The 21,335-nt window shown below is 63.2% G+C and overlaps 1 protein-coding gene across 1 annotated transcript in view; it reads left to right on the top strand.

Moving 5' to 3' along the window:
• KIF1A (kinesin family member 1A) overlaps positions 1-21,335 on the top strand; it is an 88,331-nt gene that overhangs the window by 50,797 nt on the left and 16,199 nt on the right. The window contains exons 23-37 of the mRNA XM_019628425.1: positions 792-940; positions 1,255-1,433; positions 4,362-4,499; positions 5,220-5,459; positions 10,452-10,570; positions 11,580-11,665; positions 12,705-12,843; positions 12,953-13,124; positions 13,238-13,328; positions 14,754-14,872; positions 15,789-15,844; positions 16,709-16,817; positions 17,071-17,137; positions 17,243-17,327; positions 18,962-19,067. Coding sequence (XP_019483970.1) covers positions 792-940; positions 1,255-1,433; positions 4,362-4,499; positions 5,220-5,459; positions 10,452-10,570; positions 11,580-11,665; positions 12,705-12,843; positions 12,953-13,124; positions 13,238-13,328; positions 14,754-14,872; positions 15,789-15,844; positions 16,709-16,817; positions 17,071-17,137; positions 17,243-17,327; positions 18,962-19,067 — 1,855 coding nt within the window. The remainder of the gene's footprint in view (positions 1-791; positions 941-1,254; positions 1,434-4,361; positions 4,500-5,219; positions 5,460-10,451; positions 10,571-11,579; positions 11,666-12,704; positions 12,844-12,952; positions 13,125-13,237; positions 13,329-14,753; positions 14,873-15,788; positions 15,845-16,708; positions 16,818-17,070; positions 17,138-17,242; positions 17,328-18,961; positions 19,068-21,335) is intronic.

Below are 21,335 nucleotides of genomic sequence, written 5' to 3'. Positions count from 1 at the left end.
ACACACACCACACACCACACACATACACAGGAAAGCATGCACACACGCACACACATGTGCATACACACACACATACATACACACACACGCGGGTCCTGGCGGTAGCAGCCTGGACCATGGGGAGGATGGTGTGAGTGAGGGCTCACACAGGCGCCGAGCCAGCGGGGGGCTGGTGCTTCCCCAGGACGAGGTCACTCCCCTTCACCTCGGGACCCCCTTTGCTAGCATTTGCTTGGGTGGCCACTGGCGACCTCATGCTGCTGTGGGGCCCAAAGGTGGCTGTGGGGTTCACATCCAGCCTGGCGTCTGGTCAGCACCTTCATGCTGATGTGACCTTGGTCTCCCCTTGTCGGGACTCACCAACTCAACGGGATTCTTCAGGCCCCACAGGACGGGGCCTGTGGGTGGGAGGGGTCCCTGGAAGCAAAGACAAGCCCTTCTTGGGGGACAGAGGGTATGTGAGCTGGGAGAGGGCACGGGGGCAGCCCCAGCCTGCCCTCCTACCACCTCTTCCACGGGTCCCTGCCCCCACATGGTGGTGTGGCTGTCATTTTGCTGCTGACCCCCCCCTCTGCCCTCACCGAGCCTCAGCCCGACTCTCAGGACGCCCATGCGCTGACCCCTTTGGGGCACACAGAGCCTTTCACGTCGCACGACTTCCTGCTAGCTACCTTCTTTCCGAGCGCCCAGAACAGTTAGTGTAGGATCGAGGACCCAGCAGAGCCCCCAGCCCAGGTCCTGAGGGGGGTGTCACAGTGGCCCCTCGGCGACCACTTGGCCTTTCCCCACAGTCCAGTGGACGGAGCGGGAGTTCGAGCTGGCGCTGTGGGCCTTCCGGAAGTGGAAGTGGTACCAGTTCACGTCGCTGCGGGACCTGCTCTGGGGCAACGCCATCTTCCTCAAGGAGGCCAACGCCATCAGCGTGGAGCTTAAGAAGAAGGTGGGCTCACCCGCCTCACAGGGAAGGGCCGCCCGTCCTGCTTGCCGCTGAGCTTGGCACTGGGCTCCTCTGCCTCCTGGGGACGGCGGAGCCACCCGCCTGACCTGGGCGCCTAGGAGGGTGGGCAGTGCCAGGGGGAGCCGGGGACAGACTGAGGTGGACGCACGCCCTCCCTGCTCGATGGGCAGGCTGGCGTCTGGTTGGAAGGTTCCAGCGTGCCGCCAACGTCCCAGGAGGTGGGAAGACAGTCCTTTAGGGGACCTGGCTCCCACCCACCAAGGGGCTGATGGGAGGGCATCTCCTGCCTGTCACAGGTCCAGTTCCAGTTTGTCCTCCTCACGGACACGCTCTACTCCCCACTGCCACCGGACCTGCTGCCCCCAGAGGCCGCCAAGGACCGAGAGACGCGCCCCTTCCCCCGCACCATCGTGGCTGTGGAGGTCCAGGACCAGAAGAACGGGGCCACCCACTACTGGACGCTGGAGAAACTCAGGTGTGGGGGGTGGAGGGGGGTGGTGGGGCAGGCCTAGGCCCCCACAGGGGGTGCGCCGGCTTCATAGTGTACACACGTCCATGCTGCTGTTTCTCCTCTTTTAATCTCTTATAATCACAAGAAAAAAGTGAATGGGATCCCACCTTGTTACAGACACGTGTTCTTCCTCCACCGACACAGTGGGACTGTTCAGTTTCTGTGCAGGAGGGCGGGTGACGGGGACTGCAGGACGGGGGGCAGGACGGGCACGCAGGGCCTGACGGGCAGGAGGGGGCCTCTGCTGTCCTGTGAGAGGTGTCTTTTCTATAGGCCCAACCCCACGGTCCTCACAGGCTGACTCGGACGTGTCCCAGCTCTTAATTTATAAAGGTGACTGGGTGAGACGTGACAGGCCAATGCCGTTGAGGACACGTTGAATGTCGCTCACAGTCCCCAGAAAGAGGAAGGCCCACACACAGGGCAGCAGGAGGCAGGAAGCCGCGAGGGGAGGCCCCGGCCACGACCTCTATTGAGGTTTCCCCGGGCCCGGGGGCGGGGGAAGGTGGACGGCTAGGCCAGGCACGTTAGAATCACTGGCGGGCTGTGGGGCACAGGGCTGCCCCTCGTTGCCTGGTACCTGGCCCTGGGGTGACTGAGGGCTGGGGGCACTGGCAGGGTGTGTGTCAGCTAAAGGGTCGGCTGGGGGCTGGTGTGTGTCCAACTCCCCCACAAGTTGTTTTCTGTCTGTAGGAGTTGGCTGCTCCTGGGAGGGGCCTCTGTCCCCAGCCAGCAAGGCCCCAAGAAGTCAAAACACCATAGAATAAAGAGAATGAAAATATAATTATTAGAGTCAAACACTCACAGTCACATTTAGTCTCACCCACATGTTCATGGACACGCACACTGTCCTGGGCTCATTCACCCACACCCACGCTCACACCCACACTCACGCGCACGCACGGTGGTAGCCATGCGTCCACGCGGACTCACACTCACTGCCCCCATCCTCCCGGGTGCTGCGGTCTGACACTTGGAAGGACGAATGTCACTCTCCACGTCATTCATGTTACTCTGAGCCCTACAGGGGAACTGTTGTCGGCAGTGGGCCCTTCTCGGCGCGAAGTCCAGGACCTCGACAACTTGAGCAAAGAATTGAACGAGATACCGGAACAAAGTAGTGAAAGAGTAGTTTATTAGAAGAGATAGTATGTTTCAAAGAAGTAGAAGTGGGCCTGAGCAGGAGAGAATGGCTCAAGGGCTCATTATTAGAAGAGAAATTACATTCCAAAGAGTTTGGAGCGGGGCCACGCAAAGGTGGGGCTCAAAAGGGAAGGTGGTCCAAAAAAGGGGGAAGTGGTCAAAAGGCGGACTTCCCAGGACTTGGGGTTTTTATCCCTGTTTCTCTAGAATGGGCTGTTCCCCTCTGGGGGGGTGAGACCACTTGATTGGCACCTGTGATTGACAACAGGCTATTAACTCATCTCTTTAGACTGCACATATTCCTTCCCAGAATTCAGTCTGTTATAATGATATTCATGAACTTCCGGGCCTATGTATGATATTATAATGATGATATAATGAGGCCCAGGTGAAACGAAGGTCGTTATGGCCTTTACTGTGCAGGTGTGAGTGACTGGTGTAATCCAGTCAGGTATTTTGTACCCATTTGTTTTAGGGGTAGATAGTTACAATGAAAAGAAGTTTTGGGTGGAGAGGGGAGGTCACCTGGGTGGTCACATCCTGTGGGACGTGCAGGAATGCAGAGACCCAATGCCTGCCTCTAGCTGCCTGCCTAGTTTTCCGCTTGAGAGACGTGATCCCCATAAAATCTCTATGGGAAGTTGAGGGACAGGAGGTCTCTTCTTCTGTACCTGCTTCCTGCTGGGCAGGGGCGTAGAGCTGTCCCTGCCTATTGGGGGTTCACGGAACCCTAGCTGATCTCAGATGAGAGGAAGGGGTCTCGAGCTCCGCCTGGAAGACCGTGTTGGCTTCTTTGGTTGTGACTGGCAGTCTTGCTGGGGTATCCTCTGTATCCTCAAGGCCCCTGAATGAGGAAACATAGATTTTAATGAATAAATCTGTTAGCTCTCATGAAGCCTGTGGCCATTCAGCCCGTCACTCAGGTGGCATCAGTTGTCTGGGCCCAGAATGGGTTTGGAAACAATCATTAGGCTTACTGGCCTGGGGGACATTAGGAAGTCACAGGCTTTCAAGTAGTTATCTGAATCAGGGGTAGGAACAATCTATGAACAATCTATTGTTTAGGATTCAGACACTGATTTACAAACAGTCCAGACACAGGGGGATAGGAGAATTCTAGGATTCAGGTGAGGATCAATCTTTAGGATTCACAGACTGATGAGAAGAGTAATCAAAGCCAGGGGCTAAGGAACTAAGAAACTAGGAGGAGACTTAACGTTTCTATAGGAAAGAACACTTAAAAGTTTCCCAGTAGGGGGGTGGGGGATACTCGGTTGGCCCACAACAAAACGACTACATTTCCTTTTTTCCTCAACTTGTTGGTTTTCCTGGGGTAATAATTTTTTAAATATCATTTTCTATATCCTCTCACCAGTGTGCCCCTCAGTCCTCGAGCGCCTTGGGCTCTGTGACTCGATTCCCACCCCGAGCCCCCGAGCTCCCAGCACCCGCTCCGGTCGGGTTCTCTCCCCGCTTCTCCACCCTGCTTTCTGGTTCCCTCCCTGTCCCGCCTGCTTCAATCACACTGCTGTCACCTGCCCGGAGTTGGGAGTTGAGTGGTGAAATCACACGCGTAACTGGCAGTCACTTGCTCACGACTGACTGATCCCAGGACCACGGAGGGTCTGTCAGCAAACCAGCTGAGGCCTCAGTCAGCCCTGAGTGGGACGCTGGCTGGAGCGCGCTGTGCGGGAAGGTGCCCCTCGCAGCCACTGCCCCGGCCCACACTGCCCCCTGCGCCCCCTGCAGGCAGCGCCTGGACCTGATGCGGGAGATGTACGACCGGGCGGCAGAGGTGCCCTCCAGCGTCATCGAGGACTGCGACAATGTGGTGACCGGTGGAGACCCCTTCTACGACCGGTTCCCCTGGTTCCGGCTGGTGGGCAGGTGGGCACCTCCGTCCTCCCTGGGCTGAGAGAGAGAATGAGCACTGGGGGCAGGAGCAGGCCTCCTCCCCAGGCAGGACTCCTGGCTGGGCCCTGTCCCCCCGAAGCGCCTCAGATGCCTGTCCCCACGCCGACTCCTCCACCCTCGCCAGGTCTGAGGTCCCCCGACCCCTCCCCTTCATATACTAGTGCGCCCTTATTTAAGGGCCCACAGAGGGGTCTCGTCATTGCCACCACAGCCACTGTGGGGCGTGGCCACCAGGTCGCACATGTCCACATGCGTGACTGTGTGAGGCTTAGTCAGACTTTCTGGGTCACCTGGTGACACAGGGCCATGTCACCCCAGAGCCTCAGAGTCCCGTGCCTCCTCTCCCTGGTCTCCTGGTTGGGGTCTGTGTCCAGGCCCTACACCCCACAGGACGCGACGTGGTATTCTGAGGCCTCCGCGTGGCCAAGCTCACGAGGTCCTCATGTGACCTCAGCCACATCGGGCCAGGATCACACTGCCGGTGCCTCCAGAGCCTTCCAGAGCTTTCCACTGACCACACATGCAGTTTCCTTCTAAGCCTGGGACGGGATGCACTTTCGGTTCTCTTGTCTTTGAAGGCAGCATTCTTGGTGGTTGTGTGTTTGGACTGGGTTTTAAACAGAAGCCCCCACCCCGCCCGTCCCTGTGAGAAGCTGGTGTTAACTTCTGTCTGTCTTGTCGCACTAACCTCAGTTCAGTCATCTCTGGCTGCAACAGCTACCCTCTTCTCAACACATGCATGAGCGCGCGCATGGCTGCTCTCACCCCCTCCCCCACCTTCTCGAGCCCCGACTCTGACACCACCGAGCCTGCGGAGGAGCAGAGCGTGGGGGAGGAGGAGGACCTGGAGGACGACGTGTTTCCGGAGCACGCGCTGTGCGACGGCCGGGACCCGTTTTACGACCGGCCCCCCCTGTTCAGTTTAGTAGGAAGGTTGGTGAGGTCAAGGCCAGCATGCTGGGAAGGAAGGAGCCAGCTCTTTGGCACAGGAGAACTGCTGCGGGCAAATCTGACTGTCAGGGCATGGCCCCGGGGCCGGGCAGCTGAGGGGCTGGCCTTCCGAGGGGGCTGTGAGGGAGCGCAGGGGCTCTGGGCCGCCCTGGAGACGAGGGGCAGTCGGGGTCCTAGTTATGGAAGAGACAGGTGCCCTGGGGCGCGGCCACAGGCTCCATGCAGGTGGCACTGTACTGCACAGGCCCTAGAACCTGGGACGTGGCCTCTGGGGCCCCAGGAAGAGTCCTTGTGCCGGGCCCCACAGGGGACATTTGGAAAGGAGGGAGGGGCAGGCCGCCCCCAAGGTCCTGTGGTCCTGGGGTTCAGACCCCACTTTTCCTGAAGAGATGGAGACCGCTGCACCACTGCCCGCTCCGTCGGAAAAGGAGCAGGCCTGGAGGAGGTCGTCCCACGGGGAAGGGGAGGGCGGGCTGGTGCGGGCAGTGGAAGGGCCTCCCCCTGAAGCGCGGGGCACTGGGGACCCTGCCTTGCTCTGAGCCTGTCTCCTTCTGACGGTGAGGACCCTTCGTCCTTCTGACCTCCCTGGCCAGCATGGCAGGGGACAGATGCATGTGGCCCTGTGCCCTCACAGGAAGTGCCCGATGCTGTTTCCGGGATGAATAAGAGAGGCCAAGGTCAGGAGGCAGGATGGAGGCCTGGGGAAGCCCAGACCCAGGAGCAGGGGCCCTGCCCTGACAGCGGATTGGTCAAATATAGCTGCCAGTCACGTGTGTGGTTATTATGGAATGGAAGTGTGACTGGTGAAAGAGATTCAGAAAGCTACTGTGGTAGAAGCAAGTGCAGCTCATGAAACAGCTGAATTTACATAGCTGACAACATAAAAGATGTGAGATAGTTTTAATAGCAAACTTTCTGGAGTTTGCTTCCTCTGGCAAGGCCGATGGAAGCTTTTGAAAGCCCTGACCTTGGAGCACCGGTACTGACAGCTGCAGGTGGAGGCGGCCCAGATAGCGGGGTTCCCACTGGGGGTCCTAGGGTGAAAGCCCTTCTTGGAAGGAGGCAGGTTTCCATGGGCAGATGTCCTGCATTTGTTCCGATTATTGTGTTCCGTGAGTGTGACAGGCTGGCCTGAGGGATAAAAACGTGTGGCTGTCTCCCTCCCAGACATCCTGGGTCTGGGCTTCCCTCCGCTGGGCCCGAGGGGTGTACAGTAGCCTCAGGGGCCAGCTCCACGCAGGCTTCTCAGAAAGCCCGGCCGCTAGGGCCTGGCCTGCTGGCCTGCTGGGCCCAGGAGTCTCTCCACTGGCAGGTAGGCGTGGGGTCAGGGTGCAGGGGAGCCAGGACCCCGGGAGAAACGGGGTGCGGGTTTTTGCAGTCTCAGCCGGAAAGAGCTGGGTCCTTCCGACACTTTTTCGCTCTGTGAATCTGAGATGTTACAAAACAACCAAAGCAAAGCCAGGTCACCAGTGAGCGGCCGGCCCCGCGTGGCGGGCGGCCTGCAAGGGCTTCCGTTGGAACCATCCTGACCTTTTTGGTTTGGCAAGAATTGGCTTCTCCCGCAGCAGCTGTGCAGGCCCGGGCCTTAAGAAGGACCCATCTTTGGTTTTCTTTCATCCTGCTGGTAGCTGCTGGCGCTCTCTCCAAAGCTTAAGCGAAATTGGGCGCCCACTCTCGTCTCCCCTGGGAAAGGCTTTCCTAGCCAGCATGCGTCTTTGTACCTCACCATCTCCAGTCAGCCACTGCCTCCTCCCCCGCCTCTGCCGCTTCCTCTCTCTCTAGGAGGGTCTCAGCCTGCTTCAAGGTGTGCTCACCTCTGTGCACAGGCCCCCCGGCAGGGGCCTCCCATGTCCCACCCCACGGCTCCTCACCCCGGTCCAGGAGGCCTCTCCCTCTGCTGGTCTGGGGTGCCGGGCGACTTGGGGAGATGGGGTGGGCAGAGGAAGGGATCCCCCAATTACCCTCTGTGCTTGGAGGTGGGAGGCAGGGGAGCTGCAGAGAGGAGGGCGGGGGTTGACTGGAGGGTCCCAGGGAAGGGCCTGGGTGTGGGCGATGAGGTGACTGCCCAGGGGAAGTGTCCAGGACTCCGGGTGGGAAAACGCCAACCTGCTGTGTCTGCTCTGTGACCTGGGTTGGCGAGGCTAAACCCTCAGCTCCAGCAGGGTGCACTCCGTGTACCAGGCCACTCAGCCCGAATCTCGTTAGCAGGGCTGAGAGCCACTCTGTGCGTGGATGGGTGGGCTGTGTCCAGGCGGGGTCCCCAGACAGGGCTGGGGCTGTCCTGGTCCCCTCAGTGGCCGGTTGGTTTCAGATTGTTTCTGTACCATGGGCCCTGTCCCTTCATGTCCCATTGCTGTCTGTCAGGGGTCTCTGCATGGGGCGTGAGGTTGTTCAGTCCCGGCTTGCAGCCCTTCAGGGCTGGTGCTGCCACTGGGGACGGTGGCTCCTGGGCCCCAGAGGTCCCTGCAGCTAAATGTGCCCGTCACCATCACCAAGCAGGCGGGGATTCAGGGAGAGGAGCCAGCCGGTCTTCCTTGGCCTTCTCTGTATCTGGCACCAGAGTGCCAGCCAGATCTGCGGGGTCCACCTGTGTTTTGTGCACCCCTAAGAAAGAGGGGTGCGGCCAGCTGACCTGAGATGTGCCCCTGGCCAGCAGAGCCCCAGCCTCAGTGCTGAGGGTGAGAATGGCCCGGGAGCCGGGCGCACCTACAGACGGGTATGACAAGAGCAGTTGCCCCACTTCTGGCCCCCAGGGAGCTCGGGGGTTCAGGCCCGTGCGTGAGCTGCCGAGGGGATGATCTGAGCCTTGGGGACACGAGGGCCCACAGTGAGTGGCAGTCTGGTGGCCCCAGAGCCCTGGGCCCTGCCTGCTAGAAGCCTCCCCTGTGAAGTGGCCCCTGAGCCTTCCAGCAAGGTGGACCTGATCCTGCCTTGCCCTCCTGGCTGGGAGGCGTGACGGCCCTCAACCCCTTCTCGGGAGGCTGTGCTGACACAGGACCCCCGTGCCTGGCACCATGCCCTCACCCAGCCCACAGTGGGAGGTGTCCCCGCCCTCCCTGGTGGTCCCCTGTGGGTTCCCGGCAGAGCACAGGTGGGGTGGGCAGGCTGGGAGCCTCCTCAGGGCCTCCCTGCCTCCAGACACCAGGTTTGCAGCAGTGAGCACTGCTCCTGGGCCCTGCCCTGTGGGGCGGACAGGCCTGGAGGGCTGGGTGCTGATTCGGGGACCCTGCAGCCTGGGGCTGGCCTACCTGGTCCCCTTAGCTTTCTCCAGCATGGGATGACTGGACAGGGGCCAGCCAAGGAAGGTGAGTAGGGTCTGCACCTGTCCCCGTAGCCTGGGTCCTGGGCTCGCTCCATTTCCCCTGCGGACCTCGTGGCTTTGCTCATTTCATGGCAGCCCCCCTCACTCACCCCCAATTTCAAGCGAAGGCCCTTGGCCAGGAGCCCAGGTGCCCAAGAGGGAAGGCCACCACTGTCCCCACCCCAAGGCGGGTGCTGCGGCCGTCCCTCAGCTGCCCCATCTGGCTCCTGCCTGAGGGCAAGGGGCTCTCACTCGGGGCCTCATCTTCCCCTGTGACCAGGGCCAGAGCCGGCTTTTGCCGGCAGCTTCCACACCTCGCCTCGGGGGGTGGACGGGGCGTCCCAGGGATGGACTGGGGGCCCATGTGGCTGGAACAGGGGCTGGGCAGCAGGGCTAGAAATGACACAAGGCACTTGTACATCACCGAGGGTGGGGTCTGATTGGCACCCCAAGTCCCCCAGGCTGCTGTGGGGGCCATGGGGAGGCGAGAGTGTGGCCGGTGCTAATGGACCCTCCGAGAGGACTTCAGAAAGACTTTGAGGTGGAAGTGATGGGTTTGGCAGATAAGAGCCAGGATGGCCCACATCACAGTAGGGTCCAGAGCGCCGTGTCCCGAATCACACTGTGGGGCGAGGCCAGCGGCTCAGCATGGGTGGTGTCCAACCTTGGAGCAAGCTGAGCTAGGGGCAGGTTCACAGGGCGACACACCTGTCCTACCAGCTCCTACCCATTCTGCCCTGCTGCACCCTCAGCCGTGCACCTGGCCTGGAGAGGAGGGCAGGTAGGGGGCAGGGTCCTACTGGCACGTGCCCTCCGGGGGCTTCTACCCTGATGGCTTACGTGGGCAGACCCCCCAGGAGGGTGCCCCAATCATAGGAAGGTGCCCCCAGGAGGGTGCCCCTGAACAGCGAGGCAGTTTTGCTCCATGTAAGCCCACTCGCCCACCTGGGCAGCACAGCGTGTTCCAGGGCCCTGTCTATCCTCCTTGCTGCCCATGTGACGCCCACATGTTGGCGAGCTCAGGAAATGGATGACATGGCCTCTGTCCATCTTGTCCTGGCACCAGCAGGGCACTGCTGGGGTGAGGGAGGGCTCTGGGCGCTCTGTGGGTAGCTGACGGGTATGCCAGGCAGCGCCGTGGGGTCTAGGGTTGTCCGTTCAGCCATCCCTCCCTGGCACTGGGCCGGGGGCCCCTGTCTTGGCTGACAGCTCAGAAGGAGTCGCGAGCCTCATTCCACATCCGGACCCGCAAGCGTCAGGCCCCTGGGAAGTGGGCGGGAGGCGGGCGTGGCCAGGGCCTCCGTGCCAGCATCGTAGCTCCGCGTGGCCGGTCCTCGGGTCCTCCTCCTTGAAGCAGGCTGAAACCCCCTCCTCAGCTGCTCTGTTGTCAGCCAGCGGGTGTGGCCCTCGCTCTGCCCTGTGCCCAGCCCCATGCGCCGCTGCCTCTGCTCGCAGCGCACACCCTCCGCCTCCTGTGCTCCCCTGTGCGCTTCTGCCATGGACCCTCTGTCCCGGGCCCTGTGCCGCCCAGCGCAGCCCCTGCTCGCCGCCCGCTGCCCGTGCCGGCTGCCCTGCGCTGCGCCCTGCTTTGTGTTGTGTCACGAGCCAGCCGTGCCGCTGCCCCTCTGCTCCCGCACACGTGGGCTGGCCCTGACCGTGGCCCCTTCTCTCAGGGCCTTCGTGTACCTGAGCAACCTACTGTACCCCGTGCCCCTGGTGCACCGCGTGGCCATCGTCAGCGAGAAGGGCGAGGTGAAGGGCTTCCTCCGTGTGGCCGTCCAGGCCATCTCAGGTACGTGTGGGGCCACTGGGCCTGTTCTGTCCTTCACAGAGGGAGGGCCTGAGCGGGGTGGCCTCCGTGGGCACCACACAGCGTCAGCGCGCAGCCAGCCCCACCCAGGCCCCTGGCCTGCGCTGTTTCTCTGCCTCTCCCCTGGTGGGCGGCTGCCTGCTGATCCCCAGGTGCGGACTCAGGGAGAAGGCCCACCGCTCAGGCCTTGGCTCTGGCCTCCCGGACCCTCCCAGGTTGATGGGCCCGCTGGGGCTGTGCAGGCCGAGCCCAGGGCTGTGTGCCCCCCGCTCAGGGGACCTCCCTCCGATCAGGTTGCTCCAGGCGGACACCGAGACCCAGCCTGGGTCACAGCAGTGCTCCCCTAGCCCACCCCTCACCACCGTCTTGAGGCCCCAGGACAGGCTGCAGACTGCCGCGCACAGCGGCCCTCTAGCCCTGCACTGACTCCAGTGCACCCCCTCCCTTGGGCCCCCTGGCGTCTCTCCCAGGAGGGTGCGCACCCACGCCCTGTGGGCCTGGGTGGACTCGCTGCAGAGGCGGACGCCCTGTCACGTCCCCTCCCCTGGCCGGGGTCCTGGGACCAGGCAGTCCTAAGTGCTTCTGGGCCTGGTTTGCTCCCCTGTTTGATCCAACTTGAACTTCCTACCAGTAGTAGTGCGAACGCTCATCCACAACAGAGAGGTGAGCGTGCTTGGGCGACGGGGCTGGTGCTCGTGCTGTGACGGCCATCCCCCCTCCTCTGCCCCAGCCCCTCCAGCACAGCCCCCTCACGGGCCTCATATCTTCTCTGTGGCCAGGGCAGCCCATAATTTACAGCAGCTCCCGGTCATGTCACCGTGGTGCTGACACCCCCGGGGACCCAGCCGTGGTTGGCAGCGTTGGAGAGCCCCCATGTGGGTCAGAGTACGGCCTGGTTGCCATGCCCTCTACTGTCCGCGGCTCGGCCTGGCTCTGCCACACCGCCTGGTGACAAGCAGGGCTCTGACCATCTGCTCGGTTCCTGTTTCAGCCGATGAGGAGGCCCCTGATTATGGCTCTGGCGTCCGCCAGTCGGGAACCGCCAAGATCTCCTTTGATGACCAGCATTTCGAAAAGGTACCAACCGTACCAGGGTAGGCGTGGCCATCCAGTGCCAGCTCACACACCTCCAGCCCGGCCCGGGTGCCAGCTCTGCCACGGGGCCCATGCGCCTGGGTCTCGCCTCTTCCCTGCCCCGAGCCTCAGGGCCACCCTGTCCCTCACTGTCTGACCTACTCACTGGGCCAGACTGTCCCCACACGCCTCCCCTGGTCCCTCGGCCACAGGCAGGGGCACAGAGTGGACAAGCACCGTGAGCTTCCGGAACCTTAGGTGGTTCTGCACCGAGGTGCCTCCCCGCATGGCCCCCCTCCTGTCGGGCTCACGCTCCTCTCAAGGTCCCCGCAGGACACTGCGTTTCACCGCCATGCTTACCCCCGTCCCCTGACATCCCAGTGAGAACTAGGAATGCCCTCAGCGAGACCTGTCCTCAGTCCTGCTGTGGGTCCTTGGGGTGACCCGCTCCAACAACCGGGGAAGAAGTGCTTCCTGCCCCCCCCATGGGGAGGGACAGTCGCCTCCACCGGGGGCCCTTTCTGCTCTCGGTGAGGAAGTAGAGCAGCAGTAGCTTCCTGCTCAGGGTCCCCCACAGGCCAGGTGTTTCGCTCACAGCAGGCGGCCCCCGTCCCCCTCAGGCGCGCTCATCCGGCCTCCACCGGCCCCCTTCCACCTGCCCCATACCTCAGTGCCTAGGGCAGCCTGGCTGCCCCCAGAGTCCCTCTCAGGGGAGCTCGCCAATGCTGGGGGTGCACAGCAGGGCCAGAGGACATCAGGTGGGGAGGTCAGAGCAGAGGGGCACCTGACATGGGGGTCTGGCGAGGACCCCGAAAGCCAAGCAGAGAGATTGCCTGCGCCCTGCCTGCGGGGAACAGAGGCTGAGGCTGGGGTCCTGGATGGGCAGAGCTGTAGACCTTTCTCACCATGGGGTCAGCACAGGCCATGGCAGCGTGCGAGGTGGGGGCTGCCCCCAGGGGCAGGTCTGGAACTCAGGTTGCGGCACAGCCCTGGCCTGGGCCCCGGATGGGCTCTCTGCAACTCTGGTCCCCTCCCCGCACAGTTCCAGTCGGAGTCCTGCCCCGTGGTGGGGCTGTCCCGCTCCGGGACCTCCCAGGAAGAGCTGCGCATCGTGGAAGGGCAGGGCCAGGGCGCCGACGCAGGGCCCACCGCCGACGAGGTCAACAACAACACCTGCTCAGGTAGGCTGCTGCACTGCCAGGCACGGGGCGCCCACGTCCCCAGGGAGGCCGTGTGGGCTCCGGCGCCCTGGGCGGTCCTGCCACGCGCTGTGCTCTTGGCTCCTGGCAGCGTCGTCTCCGGAAGGCCTCCTCCTGGACAGCCCCGAGAAGGCCGTCCTGGACGGGCCCCTGGACACCGCTCTGGCCCACCTGCACCTGGGCAGCGCCTTCACATTCCGCGTGACCGTCCTGCAGGCGTCCAGCATCTCCGCAGAGTACGCTGACATCTTCTGCCAGTTCAAGTGAGTCTCAGCGCCCGGCTGGTGGGTGGCACAGGCCACAGATGGGCCCTCCGCCAGGCGAGGGTGTGTCAGGCTGTCCGTGCCCCCGGCCAGCGTCTCCTCCTGCTTTGCAGTTTCATCCATCGCCACGACGAGGCCTTCTCCACGGAGCCCCTGAAGAACACGGGAAGGGGCCCCCCGCTGGGCTTCTACCACGTCCAGAACGTATGTCCTCAGAGCCCCCCCCCGAAGTGGCTTCGTTCCTTTTCCCTGTGCCGGGCACTGGGCACGAGCTGTGTGCGGGCGCAGCCTGGGTGTGGGGACGTGGGGGCTCCGGCACCAGGCGGGTGGGCTGCTGCAGGGCGCTGGGGCCTTGGTGGGATCAAGGCTGGGGCTGGAGGCAGGAAGAGCCCTGAGGGCTCCCTGTGGGGAGCCGTGGGCAGACGTGGACCAAAAAGCGTCTGGGGCAGCCGGGTCTGTGCTGAGACCCGGGCGCCCAGCGAGGCAGCCTGAGCTGTGTGAGGCAGAGGCAGGGGCGCGGGAGGTAGACATGACCTGGCGAGTTCCAGGAAGCTGCAGGCAGGGGAGTGTCCACGCCAGGCTGTTAAGAGCAGGGGGGCTTTCGGGGTGCAGTGGCTCTGTGGGACCAGGACTAACCAGGCAGTGTGGCGGGACAGTGCTCCATGTGGCCACAATGAAAACCACCCGCTGACGAGGACGCGAAGGCCAGGCCGGGGAGTTTGACCCTGAGCAGCCCCGCCTGTGGCCCTGCGGCTCGGGCCGCCTGAGGTCCTGCAGACACTCAGTGCATCCTGGCCCTCAGGTGACACGGAGCAAGCAGCGGTTTCTAAGCCGGGCAACGAGGCAGGTCTGAAGCGTGTGCGCTGGGTGGGCGTGTTTCCTGGGCTGCCTGAACAAGGCCCCACACTGGGCGGCTCAAACAGCAGGCAGTCATGGCCCCCAGGTCTGGAGGCGGGAAACCCGAGGTCAAGGTGTGGGCAGGGGTCCTTCTGAGGCCGGAGGAAGATCGGCTCCAGGCCCCTCCCCTGGGCGTGTAGACGGCCGTCTTCTCCCTGTGTCCCCACATGGGCGTCCCTCTGTCCATGTCTGTGTCCCGATTTCCCTTTTCATAAGGACACCCGTTGTTCTGCATTAGGGCCACCAGTGCCCTCATTCTAACTTGATCGCCTCTGTAAAGACCCTGTCTTTCAATAAGGTCACATTCTGAGGTGCTGGGGCCAGGACTCCTACTTATGAACTGGGGCGGGGGCGGGGGTGGGGGGCACAGTCAACCCATCATAACTCTTGGTGAGTGGGCGAGGGCCCTGTACGGCCAGACCAGTCCACAGAGCCACCCTGGCCTCTGTCACCTTCTTGAGCTTTGTGTTCTGAAAGGGCCGCTGAGCCCTGTGTCCCCAGCCCCGTCTGCTCAGGAGAGAGGCCAAAGGCCACCCATCGCATGGTGTGTCCACTGCGTGTGTGACGGACGAAAGGCAGGGCCGGAAGTGTCTCGGGGAGGAGCGCTGTCCTTGCTGTGGGCCGAGGTCGGCCCGACGGAACCTCCCGCCTGGGCCTGGAGTGCTCCATGGAGGCCTGGCACTCACCTGAGTCTCTCCCTACTCTTGACCGCCTGCCCGCCTCGCCCGCCAGATCGCCGTGGAGGTGACCAGGTCCTTCATCGAGTACATCAAGAGCCAGCCCATCGTGTTCGAGGTTTTCGGCCACTACCAGCAGCACCCGTTCCCACCCCTCTGCAAGGACGTGCTCAGGTCAGCAGCCCCTACGGGCCTCGTCCTCCGGCCGGCTGCTGTCCTTCTCTGAGGGGCGGCCCCTCTATCTCCCAGCCCGCGAAGCTGGCCCTCAGCCCAGACAGGCCTGGTCTGGGGCTACAGAGCTGTGCCCCACTGTCCCCCATCTATGGGAGCCCGGCTACTGAGGTTGGCAGGACACAGAGCGAGTCAGACGACCCTTCAGGATGGAGGACGGGGTTCGGAACCTTGACCTCAGCTGCACGCGGACAGGCCTAGGGCTGGAGGATGGCCAGGGTGGCCCATGGGGAGCTGGCCGCTGCTGCCACTGAGAAGGCCACCAAAAGGGGCTCTGCTGTCCCATATCCTGCAGTGCTAAGCACCCAGCCCGAATGAGGGGACATTCGTCCTGCTCTTCCATTCCGTGTGCCCTCCTGGGGGGCTCTGAGGGTGGGTTGGGGTGTCCCCTCTGTGGTCAGGCTGACCCCTCCCAGCCACCCCCACCTAGAGTGCAGGGAGAACAGCATATGGCCGTGGGACCACCTGTTGCCACCGCTGTCTCCCCCTCAGCTGCCATGTGGGGCCACCCCAGGTGTCAGGGGAAGAGAATGGCCCTCAGGAGCAGGTCTGGGGTGTTAGGCCCCAGGAGCCTCCTTTGTCCTTGGAGGTGCTGAGAGAGGCTCTGCCCTGCAAGGAGACCCAGAGCGTGACCTCGCCCCAGTTCTCGTGGCCTCTGGGGCCTCCCGGGCGGGGCCTGCGGAGCCTCTCCCCATGCTGAGCTGGTGGAGGGCCTGAGACCAGGGCCTCACGCAGGCCCTGTGGGAGGGACGGACGGAGGGAGGCGCAGGCCAGCCCCTGCGCGCGGGTCCCCGCTGCAGCTCAGGCCCCTGCAGACACCAGCCTGCCGGCTCACCTTATGCTGACTCTTCCTCCACAGCCCCCTGAGGCCCTCACGCCGCCACTTCCCACGGGTCATGCCGCTGTCCAAGCCAGGTAGGCGGGGCTCTCCGGGGTCCCCCCAGCCAGGGAAGCGGGTGCCCACGCCGTGGGTGCCAGTGTGGGTGGGCCATCCACAGCTGAGCGCAGGCCTCGTGATGGGTCATTGCTCTCTCAGGCTCTGTGGGTCACCCTGCACCCTCCCATCCTCATGGGGTCCCCATGGAGTAAGGGGCTCACCCTGGAGCAGGGGCACGGGCCGAAGGCACAGAGACAGTTAGTTGCGTGTCCTTTACCACTTGTCACACAGAGCAGCTGGGCGATGGTCAGGCAGTGCCTGCCCGGTGTCCCCGGGGGGTTCTGGGGCAGATGACAGAGCCGTGGGAGCTCAGAGAGGAAGGCACTGGGGGCCTGGGGCTCAGTGAGGCCTGGCGCCATGTGAGCCCATTGGTCAGCAGCTGGGCGCCAGTGGAGGGCCAGTGGGACCTCGGGCAGGACTTTCTGCCCTGGGCGAGGTGCTTGGACTGGTGCAGTAGGCTGTGGCTTAAGTGTGGTGTAGCAGAGGGTCCTGGGTGGGTTGTGGGCCTGAGTGAGCGTCGCTCCTGCCCCCAGCTGGTTCTCTGGGGTCTCAAGGCACCACCCTGTCTTTAGGGGCCTGGCGTGCATGGCCACATGGCCCTTGCACCTGGGCATAGGGACGTGAGTTGTCACGTCTGTTCCTGAGCCAGTGCGTGGCTGGGCCCGGAACCAGGCCTATCCTGGGGCAGGGGACGGGGTCTGCCGGTAGGTTTTCTTTGAGCGCGGTGCCCTTGCTGTCTTTGAGGCGTCCCCAACCCCACATCGTCCTTGAGCGAGCCCTCAGTGTGTGGCGGGTCCCGTCAGCGCCTGCTTCTCCCCTGTCGTTTCCCCCACCCTCCCCAGTGCCAGCCACCAAGCTCAGCACGATGACGCGTCCCTGTCCTGGGCCCTGTCACTGCAAATACGACCTGCTCGTCTACTTCGAGATCTGTGAGCTGGAGGCCAACGGCGAGTGAGTGCCCGTGCTGGGGAAGGGTGGGGGGACCCGGGGCTGTGGTGTGGGGCGGGCGGGGCCCTGGGGACGGGTGGGGTGGCACACGGTGAGTTCCTTGCCCATCTGACGTTGGTGTCCTTGGACTGAGCCACCCCACATTTGCCAGAGGGCGTGGCTGATTTCCTGTTCTCACCCCTTCCGCTCTTGGGGCCACGTGTGTGCTGTGGGATGAGTGAGGGTGGCCTCACACGTGCCTCCCCGTCTCTCCCAGCTACATCCCTGCGATGGTGGACCACCGCGGCGGGATGCCGTGCATGGGGACCTTCCTGCTGCACCAGGTGCGAGGCCCTCCTGTTGCCACCCCCACCCCCCGCCCCGCCCCGTCTCCCCTGCCGTCAGGCCCCCGGACTATCTGATGTGTCCTCCCTCCTGGCTCCCGGCAGGGCATCCAGAGACGGATAACCGTGACACTGCTGCATGAGACGGGCAGCCACATCCGCTGGAAGGAAGTCCGAGAGCTGGTTGTAGGTGAGGGAGGCAGCGGGGGTCTGCCTGGGGACTGGGCTGGGGTGGTGGGGCGACTGTGGGCCCACCCGCCCTCCCAGGCCAGATGCCTGAGGTCTAACCACAGCTCTGCCCTGCTGCTGTGTGACTGGCTAAGTCACTTAACCTCCCTGTGGCTCAGAGCTTGGACCCCAGTGGTGACCCCAAATGTCTGCTTGACCACTGTGCTGGCTTGCCAGGGCTGCTTAGCCAAGCACCGCGACCAGGGGGCTTCAGCTAGGAATTTCCCCTCGCAGCCCCGGAGGCCTGAGTCCGCGGTCAAGGTACCCGCAGGTGGCAGGCTCCCTCCGAAACCCTTGGGGAGAACCCCTCCTTACCCCTTCTAGGTTCTGGCAGTTTGCGGGGAGTCCTTGGCACTCTGGCTTGTACACGCATCACTCTAGCCCCCCATCTTCACGTGGATGCCAGTCAGACTAGGTTAGGGACCCCCACTCCAGTGTCACCTCATCTCAACTAATCACATCCAGCAAGGTCATATTCTGAGGTGCTGGGGGTTAGACTGCAACATATCTTTTTGGGGGGGGACAGTTCAACTCACAGTGGTCACCCAGGTCCTAGACAGTTTTCTCCTGTGACGTCATGCTGTGAACACTTGTCCACCAGAGCTTTCCTTTGCCGAGCTGTAAAGCATTTGTCCTCCCGGTGCTCACTCAGGGACACAGACGGCTGTCCTTCCCAGTGTGTCACCCGCGTGAGGCCAACCTGCCCCACCCCGCCCCTGCCCTGGAGCCGGTGGCCGGTCCCTCGGGAAGCCCCACTCTGGGCGTTTCTGTGGTGGGTCCCTGGGGCTTGTAGAGGCTCAGGCACAGCAGCAGGGCTGCGACCGTTCCTCAGAGAAGCAGAGGGTCCATTGACCTCTCTGTGCCAGACACGAGGCGATGACTGAGGCCACCAGGCAAGGTTCCTGGCTCACAGTGGCCCTGGCACCTTCCACAGCCAGCTGTACCCCAGTGCAGGCAGGTGGCTGGGGGCTCGGCTGGAAATGTCCCTTGCAGGGGACATTTATGGCACAGATAGTGGTTCTTTTTCTTTCTTTCTTTCTTTGTTTCTTTGTTTCTTTCTTTCTTTCTTTCTTTCTTTCTTTCTTTCTTTCTTTCTTTCTTTCTTTCTTTTTCTTTCTTTTTCTTCCTTTTTTCCTTTCTCTCTCCCCCTTCCCTCTGCCTCTCCCTTTTTTCCTGAGTATAAATAGAAGAAGGACCATTTTCTCCTTCTCGCCTTGCTAAGATTTCCTTTTCCAACAGGCAGGAGGGCCTGTGCACTCTGGGCCGAGTGACTGGAATCTGTTAGTTGAGAGAGACGGGGATGGAGAGAGGTGGGGAGAGAGACACTTAAGGCTGAGAAACGAAGGCACTCAGACCTTAGGCTGCGGGAGGAGAGATGGGACGAGAACAGCGCGCTGACCTGTGGCGCCGAGCCGGCTGCAGCCCCTGCACGGGACTCCCGTCTGCCCGTAGTGTGACCTTTTGCCCGATGCTCTGGTGGCCACATGGGGAGCCTGTCACGACAGGCCTCCTGGCTCAGCAGCTCCCGCGTGGGCAGAGGTGCTGAGCGGGGCCAGCTGCCCTCCGGGAAGTCACCGGCCATCACCTCTCCCGTAGGTCGCATCCGAAACACCCCAGAAACCGATGAGTCCCTGATTGACCCCAACATCTTGTCTCTCAACATCCTCTCATCAGGGTACATCCGCCCGGCCCAGGATGACCGGTGAGTCCCCTTGGGCAGCAGCACAGTCTGTTCCTGTCCCCCTGGAGATGGGGTCCTGGTCAGGACTCGGGGCGTTGTCAGCCAGCCACATCCTTAGCTGGCCTGGCTGTGCGGCGCCCAGCCACACAGGACGTGGCCGGCTCCAAAGCTTCCAGGCCTCCGTTGTGACGCCTGAGGCAACAGGAGCGAGGCGAGCGAGGCTCGTGGCCTCCGAGTCCCTCGGTGCGCGTCTGGGCGTCGTCCCCGCACGGGCTCACACCTCCATCCGTTCATTGAGTCACCTGGCAGAGGAGGGGCTGTGGGGGCAGTTTCGGGCTGATGAGCTGGGTCTTGTCCTGGGCACTTTTGGGGGTGGGCGGGCGGCTTGGCGGTGGGCGCACAAGCGAGCCGGGCTTTCCCAAACACACTGCTGCGGGCGGCTCTGCGGCCTCTGGCAGGGGTCCTTGGGCTGGGGGTCCTGGAGGCGGTTCAGAGGCGCATTGGCTTGTTGGCCCAGCCGCAGGTGGACGCCTTGTCACTGGGCTGCCCTTTCCAAGCTCCCGGATGATGGCCGAGGCCCCGCAGCCTGGGCGGTCCCAAGATCTGGGGCCGTGGACAGGACCTGCGAGGCCCCAGGGACATCCAGCCATGGTGGGCGGGATGTGGGGGGACGTCAGTGGGCTCGGCTGTGTCTGAGGTGCTGCTCTAGGGGAGGGGTGTGCGGAAATGAGTGGGGTGCCCCAGTCGCCCAAGGACTCCGCCTGCCTGACCCTCGGAGCTAGAGTTGTGGGTGTCTCGTGTTCCTGTGGCTGTGACTGCAGGAGAAGTGTCTGTGAGAGCTGGGGTAGAGACCCCACGTTTGAGGGTCCTGGGGGAGTTGCCTCCCATCCTTCTGGTTCCTGGGTCAGGACAGAGCCCAGGTCTTTCAGACACCCCGCGAGGGGGCTGTCAGGGACCATCACTCAGACTGGCAGCTTAGGGGTGGCAGGCAAGGACCCCAACAGGGGCAGATGTGGCTGTGTTTCCAGTCCTGCCCTGGAAGCTTCCACAAGGAACTCAGCCTGCACTTATCCAGAGAACTGGGGGATGGGGGTGGAGAGTGTTGGGGGGCATTTTCACGTGGAGGCGGCACCATGACAGGCAGACTGGGGGCTACACCCGGGAGAGCGGGAAGGAGAGGCCACCAGGGGGGTGGGCCGGCTGGTGGGCTTCTCCTGTTGCCGTGAGAACACGCCCTGGGGCGTGACGGGCCTGCCGCCTACCCACACGGGTTGCCTGCAGGGATGTGGCCGCTGTGCCTGGGCTGTGGGGGGCTGGGACCCCCATGGGAGGCTTGTGCCACCGGGGAGTGGTCTGTGTGCCATGCTCAGTGACGCTTTGATCTGGGGACGACCTTAGCATTCCCTGACCTCTGACCCTTCCTTTGCCCTGCAACCCCTAGATTCTTGGGGCAGAAAGGGAGTGGGGGACGCCTTCTGGGCCTCCCGCCCTGCACTGAGGACGGTGTTTGTGGGTGTTCCAGCTGCTGGGGGCCCCCTGGGGGGCCTCGGCCTGGGCTAAATCCCAGGGTAGCTTAGAAGGCTATGGCTCCTGGCTGGACCTGTGGTCAGCGGGGCTCTGGCTGGACAGTTCACCCTGTCCCAGGAGGTCTGCGGACCCCTCGCCAGCAGGCTTCGGGCCCGCCCCCTGGGAGCCCTGGAAAGTGAGGCAGCCCCAGGGCAGCTCTGGACCCGCCAGCCCGGTGCCTGAGGGGAGAGGAGACCATCCACAGGGCTGGGGGGACATCGCTGCTTTGCCCTGCTTGGCCCAGGCCCTCGCTGGTGCTGCCAGGGACAGCCCCTCCTCCGCCCTGCGCTGGAGGTCTCGGGGACCCTGTCAGCTCAGCCCCAGGCGAGCTCCGTTCTGAGGCGGGCTGGCCAAGCCCGCAGGCCCCTCCCAAGGGCCCTGCTCTTCCTGGACTGCGGCTGACGTCCTGGGAGTCCAGGGATGGACCCAGCTGCCCTGAGGGCGAACAGGGGGCCCTTCTCCCCCCTCAGGTGCTGAGGCTCAGGAACTCCAGGCCCGGCTCGGCCTCGGGCCTCGGGCTGCCTGCGCGCTTTGGCACAGCCTGGGCCTCCCCGCTTTGCAGCCTGCCCCCCACCCCACGCCCAGGAGGCCTGCTGGCCTGGGCGGCTTGTCTCCGCTGCCGCAGCCCCACCCCGCGCTGCCGCCTCACTAACCTGTGACTGTTTGTGTTTTGCAGGCAGTTTCTTGATTCGGACATGCCTAGGTATCATTTGTGCCATGGTT

Source organism: Hipposideros armiger, unplaced genomic scaffold, assembly GCF_001890085.2.
Source record: "Hipposideros armiger isolate ML-2016 unplaced genomic scaffold, ASM189008v1 scaffold_17, whole genome shotgun sequence".
Classification (NCBI taxonomy): Eukaryota; Metazoa; Chordata; class Mammalia; order Chiroptera; family Hipposideridae; genus Hipposideros; species Hipposideros armiger.
This window is presented reverse-complemented; position numbering and strand designations above follow the sequence as displayed.